The 23,285-nt window shown below is 49.7% G+C and overlaps 1 protein-coding gene across 1 annotated transcript in view; it reads left to right on the top strand.

Moving 5' to 3' along the window:
* The first annotated feature begins 4,579 nt into the window (after positions 1–4,579).
* Positions 4,580–23,285, top strand: part of naaladl2 (N-acetylated alpha-linked acidic dipeptidase like 2) — a 93,727-nt gene continuing 75,021 nt past the window's right edge. Inside the window, exons 1-3 of the mRNA XM_084675752.1 lie at positions 4,580–4,885; positions 5,091–5,252; positions 23,065–23,285. The exon at positions 23,065–23,285 is cut by the window's right edge and continues 47 nt beyond it. Coding sequence (XP_084531878.1) covers positions 4,584–4,885; positions 5,091–5,252; positions 23,065–23,285 — 685 coding nt within the window. The 5' untranslated portion in view covers positions 4,580–4,583. The remainder of the gene's footprint in view (positions 4,886–5,090; positions 5,253–23,064) is intronic.

The raw sequence follows: 23,285 nt of genomic DNA, 5'->3' as shown, positions 1-23,285 counted from the left end.
GTCACAGTGTCGGTGAGGAGAAGACCTCTATTGATGTACCGCGGTTAAACGAGCCAATAGGGTCCTGCAGCACGGGTTGTTAAGGGAGACACCAGTGTGCCCTGAGAGACAGATGGAGGTCGCTATCCGTGTGCCTTCCAGCATGGTCCATACCTCCACAGGGAGTCTCTCTTTAGCTCCTTAGAGAAACCATGACCTCCCTGACCTGTAGTGAGCCTACACGGCCGCGTGCTAGCAACACCATTCCACATCACGTAGAATGTTCTAGAGTGAAGACACCTGCCTTTTCAACCACACTGTACAACATAGACCCACCCTCCAAACCGTCTTTACCCTTAATAACAGTGATGTTGTGTAAGGACAAATGGGAAAAAGGTTATTGTTGACTGTACCGCCTTTCTCGATCATAACGTCAAGGAAACAGAAATAATATAGCAATATCCTAGCTACCTTTGAAAAAGCTTATTTTTATTTTATTTTTCCTAAGCTGTTGTTATACTGTGATGATTGGCCTTGGTAGAACATTGCCTTCTTTTCCTGTTAACTTTGAAAGAATATATTCTTTTTCTTCTTCTGATTTTGTCTCGCTTTGCTAATGATGACTTCGGTTCTGTAAATTGCGCTTCTTGCGTTGCTATCGGCAACTCAACGGCGATGATTGGTGCATTTCATCCACGCTTCACAACCCACAACCATGCGGACCTCCAAGCGTCTTCGAACTCTTCAACGTGACTGTGTACACTCTTTGAGACGTGTTAGTGGCTAACATGGTCGGGAGGAGTGCTTGCACTCTGATTCGTGCCGATGTTGTTTCTCTAACGGGCTTTTCGTGATCTTTTAAAAGCAGGAAATGTACTTAAATCCGAGAGCGAGCCAGACAGGAAACAGACACGGTTGCGTGGTATTGTTTTCCTGTCCGACATTCACCGACACGGTCTCTCTCCGAGCCGGGGTTTTAGTGCGGTAGGGATCCATAGAGCACAGTTCTTTACCCCAACACCCTGAGGGAAGATATCTTTTATTCATAAGCACTATAAAAATAACAGGTTTTTTTCTCTGGCAGTGGCCCTGGGGCCAGTAACATATTCTCCGAGCTACATGACCAGATGCTTCTTCTAAATGGGATAGCAGGCCAAGCATCTTAGTTCTCACTTTTCCCGGCTGGGACAGGAAGTTACATCCGTCCACTTCCTGGTCTAGCAATGTTTCGTAGCCTTGCTTCGGTAAACGTACTTTCCATGTCGTAGAATTGTATGACATTCTACTAACAGGGCGAACATTTTCTGTACAGACACTCTTTCCAACAACCAATCGTAATGTTTTGTATTTCTGTTATACATACTCTATTTGTTGCAATTGGCTGTCTAGGTTAAACTTAGATTTCACATGTGGCGTGTGCTACAAGTTTGAGGTGTTTTATTTGAGTAATTTGACAAAGTGTTCTTCATGAAGCGTCCCTGGTGAAGCTTTTCCATTCTGTTCTGTGGAATAATGTGCAACCGCAGAAATGATTGACAGCTGGCTTCATGTTCTGTAACTACGGCAACTGACAAGGTCGTGTCAGATGTGATGATGGGTGAGTAGGACTGTTCTGGGAAATATTTACTCTCCTTCTCCCCCTGCCTACCTCCCAATCTCTCTACCTCCCCTTTCTTCTGTCTCTCTCTCTCTGTCTCTCTCTCTCTCTCTGTCTCTCTCTCTCTCTCCCTCTCTCTCTCTCTCTCTCCCTCTCTCTCTCTCCCTCTCTCTCTCTCTCTCTCTCTCTCTCTCTCTCTCTCTCTCTCTCTCTCTCTCTCTCTTTCTCTCTCTTTCTCTCACTCTCTCTCTCTCTCTATCTCTCTCTGTCTCTCTTTCTCTCTCTCTCTCTCCCTCCCCTTCTCTCTCCATCTCTCTCTGTCAGTAACTCACTCCCACTCTTTTCTTTCTTGAACTTTTTCCTTTATTCCTTTTCACCACATCACCACACCCTCTCCCCCCCCCCTTCCCTGGCCCCTCCTCTCCCTTGTCCCCATCACAACCTCCGCACCCCCCCCCCCCCCCCAATTAGACCTTCCTCACCAGCACTGATATCATTTGAGAAAAATTGACAATATAGTTAAGGAAGACAGGAGGCCGACATGTCTGCCTGCTGTGCTGAGGGAGGGAGAGGAGGACTCCGACTTTGTTTCCCCTGTCTGTCATCGGCATCCAAGCTCCCAGCTCTGTGGGGCTGTCTTATGTCAGACACAAAGACAAGAAGAAAAAGATGGAGGACAGAAAGATATATATATTTTATATATATATATATATATATATATATATATATATAAAATCTCTTCTGCATACCAATATTGTTATCCCTCCATCACCTTCCATACAAAAACACCACAATGGTGTGAACTCTTGACTGTGATGGTCAATGTTGCGTCGGGGTGCTACTGAGTGCTTTGTTTGTTAGATGACATCCTACAGGGCCGCCGCTGTAAATGTTCTACTGTATCACTCGAGGTCTACTCTCAAGCATGCAAACACGTTCAAAGCCCAAGAACTCGAGATTGAAACGCAATCAAGGACGCTAAGCGACGGGTTTGCGGTGAGAATCCCAGGAGGGCCAAGCAGCCCCTGTAGTGACAGATAGTAGGAGGGTGGTTGGGGGGAGGACAGAGACAGGCAGGTGAGCTGTTTGCTGTGTTCAGTATCACCTCCCCTCCATCTTTCAGCCCCCAGCTCAGCTACTCACTTCTGTTCACACACACACACACACACACACACACATACATTTATAATAGAGGTTGTGGCCCTGGTTGGCATTTTCCTGGAAAAGAGAAAAGATAACAATTGGATTTTATTTTTGAACATGATGCATTGTAGAGCCGAAATTTCCGTGTTGCAGCTCTGACTGTTGGAGTTTCCAGGGAGGGTAGAGCGGTGTAGTCAAAACGTGTTGTGTCGGCTCAGGGCCATTACCTGCCTGTGTGATGGAGCTTCTTAAAGTGATCCAGGAAAGACGGTTAGCCAGTGAAAGTAAGGTGTGTTTTAGTGTGTCTATGTGTGTGTGTGTGTGTGTGTGTGTGTGTGTGTGTGTGTGCAGATTAGTGAATGCATGTTCAAGGGGCAGCTCTGCATCAGAGTATTTATCTGCATCCGAACATGAATAATGGATGTTTTGTGGAGCTTTGAAAACTTTGGAGCCTCGTAGTAGGTTCTACAAGGTTATTTTCAAACACCTCAGTGTGTGCGATATAATGTTTAACAACAAAGAATGGGAGCTCTACTAGTAATAGTTTGCTTTTAGAAGTCATTTGATTATTTGAAGTAAGATGTTTTTACCTGAATGTTGCTCTGAGAAAAAAAAAAGTATTGCCTGGAAGATAAACTGGCTTTCTTCCTCCCTATCAGCCAGTAAGCTTTGATAGCAACAATTATCCCTCTAACGTTTAAAAGTCACTCTTTTAACGGGAACATCTTTGAGGAGAAACGGCTTTTAGGGCGCTTCTAAGTTTTAACGCAGTTTGAGTTGTTCCCCCTCCTCCTGTTATCGATTGGGCCTTTCAGGGTTTTGATAGCGCTGTCAGTAAAAAGGATAGTTAAATTTGATGGTATACTAAGACACTGGGCCCTGTTTTATGAATTTGGTTTCTCCAGGCCATCAGCGTTAACGCTCTCCTTTAAGACCCCCATGAACCCAGCATACTCTTATGGGGTCCCTGGAGAGCCAGAGGCCACCAGAGGCCAAACCCTTGGGAGCCCGGCTCCATAAATACACAGCCCTTTAATTGTTACTGTGATGAAAGCCGAAGCCATAATGTCTGTGGCCTGAGTGTTTGATAATGCATCTCAGTGGTTCAGAAGCACTGGCGTTTGCCGTGAACTGGATGTGCTAAAAGGTTTGGTCAATCAATTTGTCGGAGAAGCTTTTAACCAAGAGCTAGTATTATCTTCTTGGCATCCCTATAGTATTGAGTAATCATCTCATCTGGGGGTCTAAATGCTATCTAAATTACTTCAATCGGACCAGTGCGACTCAGCCCAGGGAATCGCCTCATATCAGTCATAATGTTGCCACTCGCAGGCTAAATAAACTGCACTGTGTGCAGATTTAAATACTGTTTAACCTCTAGTTTGAACCTGCTGTACAGACTGTAGCTGTTATTTACATTTTCATTTATTCATTTAGCAGACGCTGTTATCCAAAGCGACAAAGTGCATAGGTCACTGATAATAACAAGATAGCCCCCAAAACATTGCGGGTAGCCAAAACATGAAGCACATATTGTGAATAACCAAAATAAGTGCCAAAAGGAAGAACCATAAGAGCATGTAGTTAAACAAGCTACAATTAAATAACATAAACTGCTATAAGTGCAAGTGTACCTGTCGAAAAACAAGCAACAATTAAAACAATACATCACAGCGAGTACAACAATTTAAATCAGTTACCACTAACCACAAGAGCAACAAGTCTCTAAGCAAGAGTCATTGCCATCCTTGAGGAAACTAACATCGGGTCAAGCAAACCATTCCTAAGTACCGTTGTTATCGTTTGACGTATGTGTTTGTGTTTTATGACGATGTTTGTGTGCACATTTCCAGCAGCTGAAGACATGGCGTACAGGAAGGTGCGAGTGGCACAGCGGGCGGGGCCTCTGGTGGGGGAGGAGCTCCAGACCGCGGCCCTGGACCTGGACTGGGACCTGGAGAAGGAGCTGCAGGAGGCCGGGCCGGGCCTGGAGCGGGGCGCCGCCGGGGGAACCCCCTCCAGGGCTGAGGCCGACCCCGACCTGATGGAAGCCTCCGTCTCCCCGCACGGCCGCTTCGAGCGCCTGCAGGAAGACCCCAACTACATCTCGCACTTCACCAGGACGCCGGGCAAGGGCCAGCGCAGGGCCAGCTGCCACCTGGTCAGGTACATCCCTGCGACGTGCATCGCGACACCCAGGCCAAGCCAGGCTTTGTGCATCACGACACCCAGGCCAAGTCAGGCTTTGTGCATCACGACACCCAGGCCAAGCCAGGCTTTGTGCTCACGACACCCAGGCCAAGCCAGGCTTTGTGCCATCCTACATGGTCAGTTACAGTACGTCCTCTGCTTGTTCGCGTCCCACATCCAGGTATTTCCTGGGAGCTGCGGGAATCTTCCTCCTAGGCATTCTGATTGGCCACTATGCTCACACGCCCGACGCTCAGGCGCCGACCCCGCCCACCGACACCACTGACCTATTGGAGGAGGTGCTGCGCGACATCACGGCTGATAAGATACAGGCCTTGCACAGGTAGGACGGCCCACCATTGTGACACGCATATGCATCCTACACCATACATACATACATACATACTACATACTACACCCACATACTACATACATATATAGTACGTATTGCATACTCCACACTACATATTATGTAGTCTCAAGCTTTGGTTAACAAAGCACTATCTTAATCGGTGGTGTTTTAAACTGTAGTTTTACCAAGAGCCCTTGCACTGACTTGAAAGTCAGATGGTTGAGCGGTTAGGGAGTGGGGCTATTAATCAGAAGGTTCTTGGTTCGATTCCCGGCTGTGCTTGGGCAACGCACTTCACCCTACTTGCCTTGGGGGAATGTCCCTATACTTACTGTAAGTCGCTCTGGATAAGAGCGTCTGCTAAATGACTAAATGTAAAGTAGTGAGGAGAACACGCGTGCGCTTGAACCCCACCCACCGCCGAATCTTCAGAGTCATGTTCACCTTCAGCTCAGTCGGCAAAGACATGTTTTGCTCGCGCGACAGCTGTTTCTAATTGCTCAGCCCCCGTCAGTTGCATAGACCAAACGATGCAGCGTGGAACACCAGTTGAGCTACGGTGCTTGAATGGTTTATATTTGGAACAACTGTGTCCCTTGCTAGCCTGAAAACACGGGGCAGAGAGCGGCAGTAAGCAGGTGGGGGGGCGCGGGAGTTAGAGGGAGTAGCGATAAAATGACACAAAATTGCCAGTGATTGTCTGTGAGAGGAAGGGCCTCTCCCTTTCCCTGGTCATGCAAGGCTGAGTCGCAGCACACTGATTGGTGCCAAGCCACTCAGCCAGAAAACCTCCAAATCTCCGGAGATCCCTCCCTCCCCCAGCGTGAGGGAGAGGGGGAGACGGAAGGGGGAAACAGACCGAGGGGAGAGATGGAGAGAGACGGTTTGGAAGAGGGGGAAGAGAAAGAGGGAGAAAGAAGGGGGAGCCTTGCGCCTAAACAGGTATTAATGTTGCACTGATTTATCGGGGATTGGCAAGAAGACGTTTATGGCAGGTATATGACTTTCCACAGTGTTACCACTGAAAGGGGGGGGGGACCTCGGCTCCAGAGCCAGCTTCGCACGGATTTCAGCACTATGAATTTTTTATTTTGTCACATTTATATTTCAAATGCCAGGCAGTTGTGGACTTATATTCCGTCGATGTTCTCCGCGAGAGAACGAGACAGAGCGGAATAACCTTAAAACGCGAACGTTGTGATGTGGAATCCAGGGCCTTGGATGCAGAATGTTTGTGATTGCTCATTCACTGAAGCAACCAGCCCAGCTGTGTTAGTATTCACACCTTGGTCTCTGTTTACCCACATAATTGCATTATTTACTTTTTGGGGCACAGGGGGAGACCTGAAATCTATCTTGCAAAGTGAGTCTCTGCTGGCAGAGCCGAGATAATTTCTGACAGCCCTGTGAATGTTTAGACAAGAAGAATATCCTCAGCAAATGAAATGGTGTTCCTCTCTGTTTATTTTGAACACTAACTGACAATCATTTTCGTTTACAATGCTGCTAAGATCTTGGAGAAAAATGGTGAAGCCAAATTGCTTGGTTCTGAATTGTTTAAAAGTGTAACTGGTTTTAATTGTGTGTGTGTGTGTGTGTGTATGTGTGTGTGTGTGTGTGTGTGTTTGAACGTATTCCCAGTTATCCTCCAAGCCAAAATACCCATTTTCTTATCCTGAATTGACTGTAAAGCTGATCAGTGTTTGTTCTCGAGTCCTTGGCTTGTGGCTGTATTCCTGCATGTAAACCATTTTCTGTCATTTACACTTCAAAGAAGCGTGGCGAAGGGAGTGTGTGTGGGGGGGGGGTGTGTGTAGAGAAACTGTTCCAGCTAAATTGGATTAGCCCAAAAATCCCTGGGTGAGAAAAGTATGTTTCCCCCTGGTCAGTCTCCCCACAGTGTCTGCTGGAAAGCCCCTCGTCCCCTAACCAAACTGGGGTCATGGAGATAAGAGGCCAACAGGCGCCTGGGGTAGTGGCTCTGTCCTGCACGTAGCACACAGGACGCCCAGGAACCCACTCTGAGGCTGGTTTTTACTACAGAGCCTTGGCTTCAACGGCAGGACATGAGTCTTCTGTGAGGTCAAGTACCATCCAACACTACCCTCATTTAGCAGTCTATCTATCTAATCTATCTCGATCCGCCAAGCCAGGGCTGTGCATCGCGAGCCTAGCAAGCCGTGACCCCACAACCTCGATGTCACGACCCCCCCAGGAATCATCACCGTAATTAAACCGAGGTGCGCACGACTGCGGATTAGGAATATAAATCACGTACAACCGCCTCCGGCAGTCCCTCGGTCAGTCCCTCGCAGTGCCGGTCTCTTCCTCGGAGAGAGAAGCCACCGGTCGAGAGGGCGGCGCGTTGGGCGAGTGGCCAAATTGAATTTCCACGGACAATCTTCCGTTAATCACCGCGTGCTGATGTATCAGCCCCGGCGGTGGGGCTCCAATCAGATGTACGACAGGCGGGGCAGGGGAGAGAGGGATGAGGGAGGGCGGGTGCCCATGTTTGCTGATGGCCTCAGACGGTGCGTTGGGAGGTGAGACGACCGCCGCGTCCACGCTGGATCGCGCAGCGGCAAGCCGCCGGAATCGCATCAAAGGCGCGCACGCGACTTGTTCGCTCCCGCTGCCGCCCCCGCACGATACGAGATGGCCGTTTGTGTTTGCCGTGAGGACGGACGTGTCCTGACAATCTCTTCTGCATGCTCTCTCAGGATGTTCCTCTCGATCGGTTGTGCGAACTCTGTCACTTCCGTCTTTCTCTCTCTCTTGTCTCTCGTTTCCCTTCTCTTTCTCTCTCTCTCCCTCCCTTTCCCTCCACCTCTCTCTTTCTCTCTCTACCTCTTCCTCCCTCTCCTTTCGTCTCCCTCTCTCTTCCTCCGCCTCCGCTCGTCTCTCCCTCTCTCTCTCCCTCTCTCTCTCTCAGTACCTGGCCAGCTGTGGTCCTCCCTTCCTCTCTCCCTCTCCCTGGAGGGCCTGCCTGCTCTGTTTTCCCTCTTCCCCCGGCAGAGTCTCTTTCACCCGGGGCTTTTCTGGAACCGTACACAGCCCAGCGCCTGCTCTCCTCTTCTCTCCCTCACCGAGACCAGTCATGTATTCTTTTAACAGGCATGTCATTATGATGGAATGTGTTTGAATAAATACAAGTGGAAAATCTTGTTGCAGGAGCCTCCCCCGTGTCACAGTTTGAGAAATGTTGGACTGGTGCAGTCCTTCTCCCCGTTTGGAAACTTCCGTGGGGATCGTGTGATGACTAAACCGCGCGACAGCGTGAAGCATGGTGTTGTCAGCGTAATGCTGTTATTGTTTGACGGTTCTATCAATAAAAGTATGTCGGGTGGCCTCCTCCGACACTGGATGGGAATACAAATAAGCGGACAGATGAGTGAAACTGCTGTCGTGCGGGCCTGCTGGTGTTTCAAAGAGACACACGAAATGTGTTTGATCTGATTCTTTCGACGTCTGTGTGAGCGACGTTCGTGTGTCTGTTGATGCGTGTCTGTGAGTAAGAGAGAGGGAAAGACGGAGGGAGTCAAACAGAGAAAGATGATGTGTTTGTGTGTGTGTGTGAGAGAGAGAGAGAGAGAGAGTGCTTCTGCTGACTCTGCTAGACCGCAGGTCCGTCCAGGCAGATCCTTATAATTAGGATACACACCATCAGATCGATAACCGCCACGGAGAGGAATTGATATTCCTGGTATGGGACGATCAATAGGAATAACGGTGTGTTACAATGGCCATCTAATAAGTAGAGGAATACTCTACTACTCGAGTACTGACTGCTGAGAGAATGGGGAAGTCCTTCTTCACTTCCTCCTCCTCCTTTTCTAAAGAGAGCTTCCATCAAGCAGAAAGACAGGCTACCATATTTATTTAAGTGTCAATTTATTTGATTTTTTTCTCCCCCCGGCACATTTTCCACGTAGACTCATTTTGTGGAACAGGTTGTTAAATCGTAGCGGACGTCGATAGGGAGGCAAAGTCAATCGCAAACTCAGGTATTTTAATTCTTAATAAGCAATCCAGAACAGCCAATAAAGCACAGATGGGTATTTATAATGTGTGTTGTATGTATGATATATGTACGATGACGGCTTGGATTTCTGTGGTCAATTAGTCTAGTCTTCTTAGACAAGTTTTTGTGAATGCAGGTTAATTAACTTTCTCCAACGTGAAACTTCTATGTTGAGGCTGACCTTTCAGTCGAGGACAGAACTGCTGGTCACTTCTGATGTCTTATGGGATGCAGCTCGGTGCTATGGCAACGCTTCAACCAAACATTCCTGGGTGTGAAACTAAGGGTGCTGATTTTTGAAAAGCAATTACAGTCTGAGCAGATTTGTCTGTATGTGTGTGTGTTCATGTGTCAGTCCATTGTGTGTGTGTGTGTGTGTGTGTGTGTGTTTGGTCTTGCTTAAATACCTCTACAGGGTCCAGTAGTCCCCAAAAGAATATTAAACATTCGTAGAAAAGAAAAAACATACATTTTAGTTTATTGGAATATGAAAGGACATGTCTTGGGCCTGACAACATCAAGTGCTATTTAATAGAGGGTTAGCATTTGATGTATTAGGAATAGCCTGATTTGGAATGAGAGTGAATAGTTAAACAAACCGTGTGTGTGTGTGTGTGTGTGTGTGTGTGTGTGTGTGTGTGTGTGTGTGTGTGTGTGTGTGTGTGTGTGTGTGTGTGTGTGTGTGTGTGTGTGTGTGTGTGTGTCAGACACAAAGGATGGACTCTGCGGGACTGTGACATTTAAAACAAACGGTGATTAAGAGTCAGGTGACCAAAGTGACTCCTCTGAGGTCGCCCCTCCTCATCTGGGAGGTTTGGGGTGACACTCACAGAGGAGGTAATGAGAGCATCCCAGCCAGCTTTGACGCACACACACACACACACACACGTGCACAAAGTCACTGCATTTCCCACACACACTTATAGCAGTCATATGTCATTGTGATCTCTCCCGAGCTTCCTGTGTAAGCTGCCCAGAACTGACACACACACACACACGCCTGTGCACACACACACACACACACAAACTTCCTATACGCTGTCCGATAAGATGACAAAAAAACACCACGGAAATGCACCCGACCGAAATCTAAAGTAGTGAGGCTCAAATAGCAATACTAAAACAATCAGGGTCTCCGATGTGTGTGGGCGAACCACAGAGTGTGAAACCAGTGGGACTGTTCCACACCACACCAGCAGTGCTTTGACATTAGCGACTGGCTCTGCTTGCATCACTGTGCAGCTGGCAGCAATATGGCGACTTTTCGTGCTCGGGTCGTGTTTTAAGGTCAAGTGTCTACACTGATCCGAACTCTCTCTAACGAATCTGTCATGACTGTGACATGTGTCACTGCATGTTTAACAGGGCAGGACGTCATAGGGACATGCCGGGGAAAGGACGGCACCCTCTCATTGGTCCAGAGAGGACCTCTTAGGGAGCCTCTCTGCCGAGGGGGTTAGGAGAGGGGGTTAGGAGAGGGGTTAGGAGAGGGGGTTAGGAGAGGGGGTTAGGAGAGGGGGTTAGGAGAGGGGGTTAGGAGAGGGGGTTAGGAGAGGGGTTAGGAGAGGGGGTTAGGAGAGGGGGTTAGGAGAGGGGGTTAGGAGAGGGGGTTAGGAGAGGGGGTTAGGAGAGGGGGTTAGGAGAGGGGGTTAGGAGAGGGGGTTAGGAGAGGGGTTAGGAGAGGGGGTTAGGAGAGGGGGTTAGGAGAGGGGGTTAGGAGAGGGGGTTAGGAGAGGGGGTTAGGAGAGGGGGTTAGGAGAGGGGGTTAGGAGAGGGGGTTAGGAGAGGGGGTTAGGAGAGGGGGTTGAGCGGAGGGTTAGAAGTAAGATCAATAAAGACACAGACAGACAGACAGACAGACTTAACCATGGGCATTAGATGTGTCTTAGAAGCAGTCCACAGTCAGTCATGAGCTTGGTGCAGGAATTGTCCACAGAGTGATGGACATACCTAGTACTCTGCTTCTCTCCTCCATCCTCCTTTCCTCCTCTCCTAACCATCTCCTCCCTTCTCCCCCACCTCCACTTACCTCCTCCACTCAGCCCTCCCCTCCCCCTGCTCCCTGGTTCCCCGCTAAGTCCCCAGAGGTCTAGCTTGTAATTACGCTGTGAGGGTGCCCTGTCGCCCGCGGCAGTGAAACAATCAATACGGGTGTTAGTGGCTAACGCTAGCCTTACTTTGGGATGTTGAATGTGGGCAGACAGGGAGCAGTGATTAGTCTCTGCTGTGTCCTGGCTGGCTGGGCTGCCGGTCTGGCGTTCAGGAGCCAGTCTGATGGAGACGTTTGCGCTGTGATGGGATTTGTGTTTCATTGTGTGTGTGTGTGTGTGTGTGTGCAGGTGTGAACATGTGTGCGAAATCTGTTCGGGGTGCTTTTTTTGCACGAATCCAACATAGGCAAACTGAAGCGTGTATGAGTGGCCTCCCGCTGTCTCTCTGTGTGAATGTTTGTTTCGCCCCCCGGTGTGGCAGAGAGACGGGGCAGAGGAATGGCGTAAATAGACCTCCGGAGACTTGCTGAGACTGACAACTAACTCCACTGCAGTCACCATGGGGAGGTAGACAGTCTTGAGTAGTTTACCTGAAGAGGAGAAATACTGGAGAAAAGATTACCTCTCTCTCTCCTCTATCTCCTCTCTCTCTCTCTCTCTCTCTCTCTCTCTCTCTCTCTCTCTCTCTCTCTCTCTCTCTCTCTCTCTCTCTCTCTCTCTCTCTCTCTCTCTCTCTCTCTCTCTCTCTCTCTGTCTCTCTCGCTCTCTCTCTCTCTCTCTCTGTCTCTCTCTCTGTCTCTCTCTGTCTCTCTCGCTCTCTTTCTCCTTCCAGATCTGTTACCTCTCCTCTCCTCTCTCCTTTTCGCTCTCTCACTCTCTCTCTCGTTCTCTCTGCCTCTACTCGCACCATCACTACCACTCGCTCCATTTCACTGCAGGACAGGTGGAATAGACTGTCCAAAACAGACTTTCTGAGAGGAGTGCACGGAAGTGAAAAGAGGAAAAAGGGAGAGTTAAGTACCCACCACCGCCACCACCACCCCCCCCCCACACCACCACCACCACCCCCCCCCCCCACACCACCACCACCACCCTGCCCCCCCCCCCTCCCCCCCATAAAAAAAAGAAAAGCCCAAGAGATCCAAAGCAGTTCCACTCCAGTTCCGTGTCAACCAATCACCTATCCCCTCAGCCGTGTGTTCCGTGGCTGGACACCTGGGGGGGGGGGGGGGGGGGGGGCGACGCCCACCCTGAACCCGTTGTGTTTGCCCTCTTTTTCTCAAACGGCTTTGTCGGGACGGAATCCAGTGCTCTCCAGTTGTGTCACCACGGTACAACACAGCCGCGTTGCAAACTGCCGTTTACTCACTCAGACCAATCAGAGGCCTGTGATCCCGGGCACGTTTTAAGAGCCAGTGGGAGGAGGGGACGGGGGACGGGGGGAGGGGGGAGGGGGCACCGGCCTCCGTTCTTGGTTTTTGGACGTCTGAAGCGGGGCTGGCTGGTCGCTCATGCCCCGTGTGCCCTCCTGAGTTGTTTACCTCAGAGGGTGAGGCAGGGACGGCAGGGCAGTGATGAAACGGACTGCAACGAGAGGCGACGGACGTCCTGTCAGGGGGGTGGGGGAGGTGGGGAGGAAGCTCACGGCATCACCACGCATCCTGTCCCCTACCCTCTATCTCCTCCTCGCCCCGGAAGGCAGTTCTCAGCCGGGCTGTTTGAAGTCAGCCTCGCCCGCCCGAGGGCACCTCGCACGCATGGGGGAGATTATGCCACGCGCTGTAATACCTGGAACACCGTGCAAGATCGAGGGCACCGCGCTCACAGCGCTGTGCTCGATATACTATGAGGTGAGAGCCTACACTTACCAACACGTTCCACAAACCATCCAAACACTGGGCTCGTGGTTTGTTTATGTGTTTGAAGGGGTTATGTGGGGAAATGTTCTTCCAAAGAGCATTCCTGGAGCATGTCAGAAACGTTTTGCTCTTTTAAAGCCCGATCTTCAGATGTACTCGCTAAATCTCTGATTCGTAGGACCAATTAAGGCGCTTGGCTGTATATAGAATGATGAATTATGAAATTAAGGCCGTGGGTGATATTTGGAGAGTTAATTTTGTTTTTCTTACTTCTTTTAGTTCCATTATTTACTCCTCCACATATTGCTAATGAAGTTTCAAATACATACAGAATGTAGATCTAGCACATTAAGACTCCATTAATGTCTACTAGCAACTGTTTTATGTAAGTGAGGGTATTCCTTTGACTGTGTGTGTGTGTGTGTGTGTGTGAAACTGTGTGTGTGTGAAAGTGTGTGTGTGTGTGTGTGTGTGTGTTCATCATGCCAAGGTTGCAGTGACAGCGTTGTTGTTTAGCTCAACCAGAATGTATTTGGGACGGTGGTCACACAGAAATGTTTGGTTATGAATGTCACCTTGGCTCAAAAGGAAGGCTCTCTCTCTCTCTCTCTCTCTCTCTCTCTCTCTCTCTCTCTCTCTCTCCCTCTCTCTGTCTCCCTCTCCCTCTCCCTCTCCCTCTCCCTCTCCCTCTCCCTCTCCCTCTCCCTCTCTCTCTCTCTCTCTCTCTCTCTCTCTCTCTCTCTCTCTCCCCCCTCCATAACCCCTTTCCATCTCCCTGCCCATTACCTCACATCTGTGTGTCTCAAACAGTGACGCACGTACACTTGCAGTTCTCTCTTTCTCTCACACAAGCTGAAACACTCACACGTACAGACACACACACACACACACACACGCCTGCATGTATCTCTTTCTCTCACAGATGCAGACACACATTCTCACACACACACACACAGCCCCTTCTAACCCAGGGTCTTAATTGCCTCCTCTAGATGATGACATTGATTAATCCACCAGAATGTTCCAACAGGCTCCCACTGGACTCTCTCTCTGGCCGTTCTCTCTCTCTTTCTCGCTCTCTCTCTACCCCTAGACTATCTCCCTGGCCTCTCTCTACCCTAGACTATCTCCCTGGCCTCTCTCTACCCTAGACTATCTCCCTGGCCTCTCTCTACCCCTAGACTCTTTCTGGCCTCTCTCTCTCTGACCTCTTTCTGGTTATACCCTTTGGATTATCAGTTGTCAGTTTCTCTGTCTTTCTCTTTTTCTATATATATCTTTTTTTGTACTTTGATCCCACCGGACGCAGAATGGAGGCTATGGCTATGGCTGGGACTAGGGCTGGGTTTGGGCTAGGGGCTGGGTATTAGGAAGCAGGGGATGTGTTGGGGGTTGTGGAAGGTCGGGGTCACTGGGGGTCACACCTCTGGGGAGTCAGCGCCCCCAGCACCGGCCCTCGAGAAAGAGTGAACAAATGAAGCTAGGCACAGCCGAGAGCACAATCTGTCTGTCCGCAGCCAGGCAAATACCCTGTCCCTCCCCAACACACACATACACACACACACACGTTCAGAGAGATTCCAGTGGGTTCTGTATGAAGCTGGCCCGAGTTAAAGACCTTACCTGCAGAAGTTCAGAACGGAGGCCCAGAACAAGGGTGTGTGTGTGTGTGTGTGGCGAATTGATAAGGCAGAGCCATCTTTAAAGTGGCTTGTTTATGACTCCCCCCCCCCTCCCCACCCCTCTTACCTGTGAGGTAATCCCCCTCCCCTTGCCTGTGTATCACCCCCCCCTCCCCCTTTAGATGTTTGTCCAGCTGCTAGTGTCACAGCGAAGCGACTCCCCGGGCTCTAACGGTTCAATGCGAGCCCCAATCCTGCTGGTGCATCTGCATTGATCCTCCCCTCGCCTCTGTGTAACCCAGCGAGGCACAAACACGCACACACAGTGGGAAGGGCAGGCGTTGCTTTCCATGGCACGGTGTCAAAGACCAGAGTTTGTTGTTGTTGTTGTCGTCGTCAATGCGGCGTGTGTGTGTGTGTGAGTGTGTTTTTCGTGTGCGTTTGTGAGTGTAGTTGGGGCTGTGTTGGACGTCCGGGCTGAGGGGGGGAAGGCTCTGTCTAGGGCAGGAGGAGCGCTCGCAGGAGAGGCCGGGTGTGGAGGGTGGGTATTGAGCAGCCATGGCTTGTCACTGCCTGAGATTCATGGCTTGGGGAGGGTTGTGTGTTTATTGTCCCCCCAAGGCAACACACACACACGGCACGGGAGGCTCTGCTATCAGTCAGCATGCATCCTTCCTTCCCTCCCTGACCAACACACACGCACCGATAAACACAAACGCACGCACCGTCATGCACGCGCATCGACGCGCGCACACACAAACTCTTTTCCTGCGTCCGCACAGTGATAAGTCACAACCACGGAGGGGAACTCGGGCTGTAGCTTATAGCATGGACACGGTTTGAATGGCTGCATGGCTTTCCCCTACTGCAGGTGACTGGGGGCAACATTCTGCTTCCCAGTTAATCAGTCAGCTGAACTGACTGTAAAGACATCTAACTGAGTGTGATCATACCTGCTTTTTACATTTGAAATTGTGTTCGACTAGTTTGAGTAAACAACACATTCACTTAGATTTGATGGAGCACGTTTGCAGTGCTCCAGAGAATGGCAGCACAGGGCAGGGTGTAGAAGATGGCTCAGGGCATTCTGGTGTTTAATCACTGGCCCGAGCAAGTCGAGGCCCTGGAAGTGAGGCTGGTGCTGTACCAGTGAGCCAGCCAAGAGACACTGACATGCCTGGTGAATATTTGATGAGCGCTGTCTTTTGAGTTGGTTTGATACTAGGGGGGGGGGGGGGGGGGTGCAGGATAGCTGGCTGTCAGGGGAGCACTGACACCCCTCTGAACGGCTGTCCGGATACCCAGCCAACACAGAATTTCTCACATCTCCTTGTTGCACAACCACCCCCCCCCCACACCCCCACCTATCTATCCTCCCGTCTCAACCTGTTTTTTTTTCTCTCCTCCTCTACCCCGCCCCCCGCCCCCACCCCCTTCGTCCGCTATCCCTGTCCGGTCCCAGCACCCTCGGGACCAGGCAGGACCGCGGTGAGGCCGTGAGGGGGAGGGGAAACCAGACAGCGCGGGGGTGAGCGTGTCGGGGACATGTGAGAAAGAGAGAGTCTGAAGCTCCTTTTGCCAGTTCAGTCACACTCACAGGTGGTTCAGAGGTTCTGTCGACTGTCTCACTGTCTCCAGGGCATACTGATTGGAATTGAAACCAGGGCAATTAATAGGACTTTATATTCATGAGAACACGTGGAAATAAATCAAAAGAAACAATGGTGGATGTTTAATTCAAAGACGGGAGTTCACCCGGTCTGAATGCAGAGCCCGCGGAAGCTTACGCCATCGATGTCGGACACGCGGACCAGCGGCGCGCTGGCCTCTCATTGGTCGATTTGAATTCCAGAGGCACGGCGAGTGACATTCAACCCCTCGGTGGTGTTGATGGAAATATGGAAATAAAGAAGTGACACAAGGCGTCCTGCTGAATGCCAGACGGAACGTCTGCCTGTGTAAATGGCGTCTGTTTTCAGAGGGTGGTCGTCTGGCGGGGGGGGGGGGGGGGTCTGTCTGGCAGCCATTATCTTATTCTGTCTCTCTTCTTCTCTTTTTCTCTCTCTTTATTTTCCTCTTTATTTTTCTCTCTTTATTTTTTTGCTGTACAAACAAAGCTTTGTCGGATCACACTTAAAATAATTGTTTGTTTTTTTTCTCTTCCACCAAACGAGTACAAATTCAGCTCTTGGTAAAGGCTGAGAAGGGCAAGGGCACCAAAAACGGATGACTTGACGCTCCTTCCTCTCTTTCTCTCTCCCCCTTCCCGCCCTCCGCCTCTCTCTCTCTCTCTTCACTGCTCTTGTACTTTCTGATTGCGCTCACCCTACATAGTTGAGTCTTTGCCAAGCGGAATTCCTGCGCTGATTTTCACGAGCTTAATTAGGGCGGTGGGGTTTGCTTTCTCTTGATTTCCTGAAGAAAAAAAAAGCAAAGTTACATTGTTCATCTCAGTAACTTCCTCTCCTTAACACATGTCAGTGTGATTATGTATGCAGACATAGAGAGAGCATGGAGCTAAGGGCTTCGAAATGGAAATAGAGGGGGGGGGGGGGAGTGAGGGAGAAAAAGGGAGATAGACATAGAAAGAAAGGAACTGAAAGAGAGTTCATGGAGGGAGAGAGAAAGAGCGCTGAGACAGAGAAAGCGAGAGAAGGGAAAGGAAGGAGATATCGTTTTATGTGTTAGTTATATTACATTTTCCCACTGTGAAAGCTCTTGTGAGCCCTTATGTGTGTGTGTCTGTGTGATCGTGTGTGTGTGTCTGTGTGTGTATGTGAGCACTGTCTGGACGCATCTATATAAAGCATTGCTCACAGTCTATTTCGGTGTTTGTGTGTGCGCGTTCTTGCGCTACAATACAGCACCTGTCAATACTCGTTTGCTGAATAGGTACAAGCTTATCTCCAACTGGGAAAAGGTTGTCTTTCTTTATCTCCTCCATCTATCTCTGTTTTCTCTGAGGTACCGTCTCCATGCGATCCACTATGACTAGCAGCACTGAGATCCAGATAAGAGTTTCTCCTTCTGAGACGGCGCTGCAGACGCTCACCGCCTTAGAACACATTTGGTGACTCTTTGTTCGCAAGTTTTCTGTTTTGGTCTGGTGTGATGTTACTGCTGGTGCTGGGTGTCGGCAGCCGGGCTGGGGAGTGTCGGGAAGTGATTCTGGGCTCGACAGCCAAGACGACGCCTCGCGGGAGGCTGTGATTAGCAGTACACGAGATGCGGCGTGACGTGATCGTCACGTGGCCTTGTAAACACCGGTACCGCGGGAACACGGAGAACTCTCTGGAGTTCACTATCACCCCCTACATAGCTGTGTACCTGACGATCACCTGACCGTCACACCTGCAGAGCGTTATTCTATCAAGAGTCGTGTCACCCTTCCATTCTAACAGGCAGCAGGAGAGATCAGAGAGGAGACTAAAAGAGAGGATAAGTGTGGTTTTGCATTAGCAATGCAGATGTGTCAGAGTGTGTGTGTGTGTGTGTGTGTGTGTGTGTGTGTGTGTGTGTCAGTAAATTCTCTCTGGGACTGAGACAGAGCTGACAGTGTCTGCTTTCATCTGCTTCCGTAAAGGTTCAACTCAAGTTTAACAGCAGCCGTTTGTTTCTTTTCTCATCGCGTGGATGGCGTTGACGTTACTCTGCGCCTCCTTCTTCCTCCTGCTCCTCCTCGCTCTTCCTCTCCTCGTTGTCTTTTTCGTTTGTATTCTGGACAGTTTGTCTGCTCTCCATTACCATGTCTGTGTTGCACTGTCAAGGACAATTATTTGCTCCTAACGGTAGTCTGCCGTAAACCGATGCTCAACCGCGTTGACAAAAAAACGTTCCTTCCGTCATCCCTCCTGGTCCTCAAGTCATCCCTCCTGGTCCTCAAAAGTGCATCAAAGTGACATATAAATAAAACCTTTCCCCCTCTCTGTCTTCTAGCGTGTAGAAATGACTGCTGGAAAAGACAACATCCACTCCAGTAGGTTATTAAATGCCTATTTCCTTTTTCCGGTGCAATGCCAATTTAAATTCTTTCAGAGAAAGGTAAATAATAGTCATTTAGGCGAGCGTCAGCCTGTCCTTCAGCCGTGGCTCTGCGGAGTCTGAGGCATGCTGAAATGGATGTGTATGGTTGGCCAAGGCTATCTGCCATCACTGGCTTTTGTCAGCTCTTCAACACTGAGAGCTCTCCGGGGACGTGGGGGCACAAAGAGAGGAGGGAGGAACCGCAGAGAGGCACTGAGTGAGAGAGGAAGAGAGAGACAGATCCAGAAATAAAGAGAGAGAGGAAAGAAGAAGCAACAGATCAGCTCCTCCAGAAAGCACACAGGTTCACCCCAACCCCCCCCCCCCCCCCCCCCCCCGCCAGCATTATCATCCATAATAACATTCTGCAACAGTTCAATAGCCCCACGGACAGACAGACAGACATTTAGCGGGAGCCTGGAGGAGGAGGGTGGTGTGCTGCCCCAGGTGGCACCGCCTGTCTGCCTGCTCCAGACTCTCCACCCCCCTCCTCCTCTGCCTCCCACACTGAGCACCAGCTGTCCATCACTGTCGTTCACACCGCTTTAATTAGAGTCGGGAAATGCCAATAACGTGGGGGCCAGACGCATCAGGCCTCTTAGCCCCGCCCCCCCGCTGGAGACAACCGCCGGATGGGCGAAAAACGCCGTGCAGCAATAAAGACGTAACTAATATAAACCAAAACACACCACACACACAAAATGCCGCACACCACAAAACATATACACACACGCGCACACACAGCATACACCCACCCACACATGGGGACACACACTGACATACAATAACACGCACGTACAGACGCACAAAAGAACCCCCCACAAAAGAACCCACCCACGGCACGCCAAAAAAACAGGCGCCCAAAACACAAACAAACACACACATCTGCACGTGCACTTGAAAATGTACGTTTTTCGCTTCCTCCATCGTTTCAAAGATTCTTTGCAGCACTCTGTCTCTCTCGCCCTCTCTCCCTCTGTCTCTCTCTGTCTCTCTCTCTCTCCCTCTGTCTCCCTCTGTCTCCCTCTCTCTCCCTCTCTCTCCCTCTCTCCCTCTCTCTCCCTCTGTCTCCCTTTCTCTCCATCTGTCTCCCTCTGTCTCCCTCTCTCTCCCTCTCTCTCTCCGTCTCCCTCTGTCTCCCTCTGTCTCTCTCTCTCTCCCTCTCTTTCCCTCTGTCTCCCTCTCTCTCCCTCTCTCTCCCTCTCTCTCCCTCTCTCTCCCTCTCTCCCTCTCTCTCCCTCTGTCTCCCTTTCTCTCCCTCTGTCTCCCTCTCTCTCCCTCTCTCCCTCTGTCTCCCTCTCTCTCCCCCTCTCTCTCTCTCCCTCTCTCTCCCTCTGTCTCCCTCTGTCTCCCTCTCTCTCCCTCTCTCTCCCTCTCTCTCCCTCTGTCTCCCTCGTCTCAGTGTTGCTGTCGACAGGACTGTTCAGTGCGACGCGTTGGGTCCTGTGCAGTGTACGAGTGTAATCGTGAGTGTGATATCTATATCAGACTCAGGAACAGATGGCGCAAACACGTATCTTTGCCATTCTCGCCGTACGCAAGTACGACTAAGGCCCTCACCGGGAGCTTTCGCCAGGAGGGCCCCTTGTGTGTGTGTGTGTCTGTGTGTGTGTGTGTGTGTGTTTGGGGAGACAATCTCCTATCTACCAGCCAAGCTGTTGAAAGAGGCACCCTGTGGTTTGAGAATCAGACCCAAATCCCGTGGATTGTCTGGCCCCTGTTGGCTGTGTGTGTGTGTGTGTGTGTGTGTGTGTGTGTGTGTGTGTGTGTGTGTGTGTGTGTGTGTGTGTGTGCGTGCATGAGGGTGTTTCTCAAGCGACGGCTTGAATTCCCTGCGGCCCACACCTTCCTCTCTCTCCGCCTGTGCCTGTCCACCGTGCATAGAGGGACTGTCAAGTGTGTGTGTCATTCCTCAATGGCAAATCATCCACCTGATGGAAATATCTGGAGAGGTGAGTCAGTTCCAGAGAGCTGACAGCCATGCCCACCTCTCTGTTACCCCAACTGGCATCATGCCCCATGATGCATTTTCAAATGGTTGTTTTGGACAAATGAGAAAATGAATTGCAGCGTGTCAGACCATGTTTTGAATTGCACCACGGACCCAATGTGCATATTTCATACAGTTTGCAGCTAGCTTTGCCTGGTTTAAAATGAATAGAGGTCAATCTGTGATTGTATAATGACAGGGTTTGTACTGTGTGATTAATTTTGCACTGTAATTATATACTTTGTGTCCTTTGTGGTGCCCAGTGCTGAGTGTTTTCCGTACCCAATTCAATGTGAGGTACTGTAGCCATCATGCAAATAGCTTACTTATGCTTCAAACACTATCATTGTGCCAAGGTACTATTTGAAAAACCTGCACTAGAAGTAAATGTATGTGTTTAGGGCCGCCCCTAAAGTGGAGTTTGAACTAGCCAGGGGTTCATGCACGAAAGGAAATGTTCCATATTCCATCTCATAGAAGAGAGGATGATCGAGATATTGGATGTAGTCAAGGAATGACTTGTTGTCTCATTTTAAAGAGAGAGAGAGACAGAGACAGAGACAGAGACAGAGAGATGGAGAGGGAGAGAGAGAGAGAGAGAGGGAGAGGGAGAGGGAGAGGGAGAGAGAGACACGGGGGGGGGGGCAGAGGGGACAGAGAGGGGGGACAGATGCTCATTTAAATGACTTTTTTCTTCTCATGTGGTCCTTTAACGGGAGTTGTCTATTTATTTAATGAGAGGAAAAAAAGTTAACTTTTCCTTTTGATATTTGAAACAAAAGTTCAAAGCTCGGACTCAATTCCCAAGTTAAGACTGTTGTAGAGAGAAGGATTTTTTTTAAATATTATTGAGATTGCGGCTGTCTTTTAAGTCTGCTTCATTTGCATTATTGTTGTGTGTCTCTTGTAGGTTGAAGAGCTCAAATGAAACCATTCATGTTTTTTTTTGAGTATAAAACATGGTGTCTAACTCACGTCAAATCCACACCGATTCTCTGGTTCTTCAAACAATTATACACAATTGGCCTCCAGCCTAGCCTTCAGGTCTTAGAATGGACATCAATGACCATTAAGCATGGTCCTCAAACCACCTACCTTACGCTATACCCTTTGACCTCTGTCAGGAGGTGACTTATCTGAGGTGAGATATACGAACCCCAAAAACATGTAAGACAAGCTTGGGTTTAACCTGGCTGACTAACCAAGGTTATCCATGTGTGGTGGTGGGCTGATTAACTAAGGTTATCCATGTGTGGTGGTGGGATGACTAACCAAGGTTATCCATGTGTGGTGGTGGGATGACTAACCAAGGTTATCCATGTGTGGTGGTGGGCTGACTAACCAAGGTTATCCATGTGTGGTGGTGGGCTGACTAACCAAGGTTATCCATGTGTGGTGGTGGGCTGATTAACTAAGGTTATCCATGTGTGGTGGTGGGATGACTAACCAAGGTTATCCATGCGCGGTGGTGGGCTGACTAACCAAGGTTATCCATGTGCGGTGGTGGGCTGACTAACCAAGGTTATCCATGTGTGGTGGTGGGATGACTAACCAAGGTTATCCATGTGTGGTGGTGGGCTGACTAACCAAGGTTATCCATGTGTGGTGGTGGGCTGACTAACCAAGGTTATCCATGTGCGGTGGTGGGCTGACTAACCAAGGTTATCCATGTGTGGTGGTGGGCTGACTAACCAAGGTTATCCATGCGTGGTGGTGGGATGACTAACCAAGGTTATCCATGTGCGGTGGTGGGCTGACTAACCAAGGTTATCCATGTGTGGTGGTGGGCTGACTAACCAAGGTTATCCATGTGTGGTGGTGGGCTGACTAACCAAGGTTATCCATGCGTGGTGGTGGGCTGACTAACAAAGGTTATCTAAGTGTGGTCGTGGGTTTAACAGGGTCTCGAAGTCCTCTCATATTCAGTTGCTTTTGCCTGCAGCTGTCGATAATATATTCCTGACGCACAATCATTTAAATAGCACATCCATTTGTTCAGGAGACAATTGATTTTCTCTATCCTCATTCCCATTAGTCACATTCTCTATCTCTAGAGCCATTTGCATTCGTCACGTTTTAAAACCATGAAGGGGGTGCTTAACACACATTATGGAGAATAATCTTCTTTCATTCACAGGTTTAATATGAATAGTAGTTTAGCCATCGACAAACAGTGTGTCGATAAGCAATTCATCACTGATTATGATGCTGTGTTAGGAAGGACCGCAATTTCTTTTAATTCAGCCACCCACAAACGGATTGAAAACACCATCCCAACCGCCATGTCTTCCTCCTAGGTCTTTATCCAGCCTTTCCGACGACAACGAGGAAGCCAGGGCCAAGTATCTCCACCACCAATGGGTGGAGCTGGGTTTGACGGACGTCCAGCTGTCCAACTACAGTGTCCTGCTCAGCCTCCCTGGCCCCTCCCCCAGCACCTTATTGGACAGGAGCAGCCAGCAGTGTTTCCTGCCCAGCGGAGGCCTGTGTCACCCGCCAGGTCTTAGCCCGTCACCAG

The sequence above is a fragment of the Hypomesus nipponensis genome, chromosome 16 (assembly GCF_054491055.1).
Source record: "Hypomesus nipponensis isolate SF chromosome 16, ASM5449105v1, whole genome shotgun sequence".
Taxonomy (NCBI): domain Eukaryota; kingdom Metazoa; phylum Chordata; class Actinopteri; order Osmeriformes; family Osmeridae; genus Hypomesus; species Hypomesus nipponensis.
This window is presented reverse-complemented; position numbering and strand designations above follow the sequence as displayed.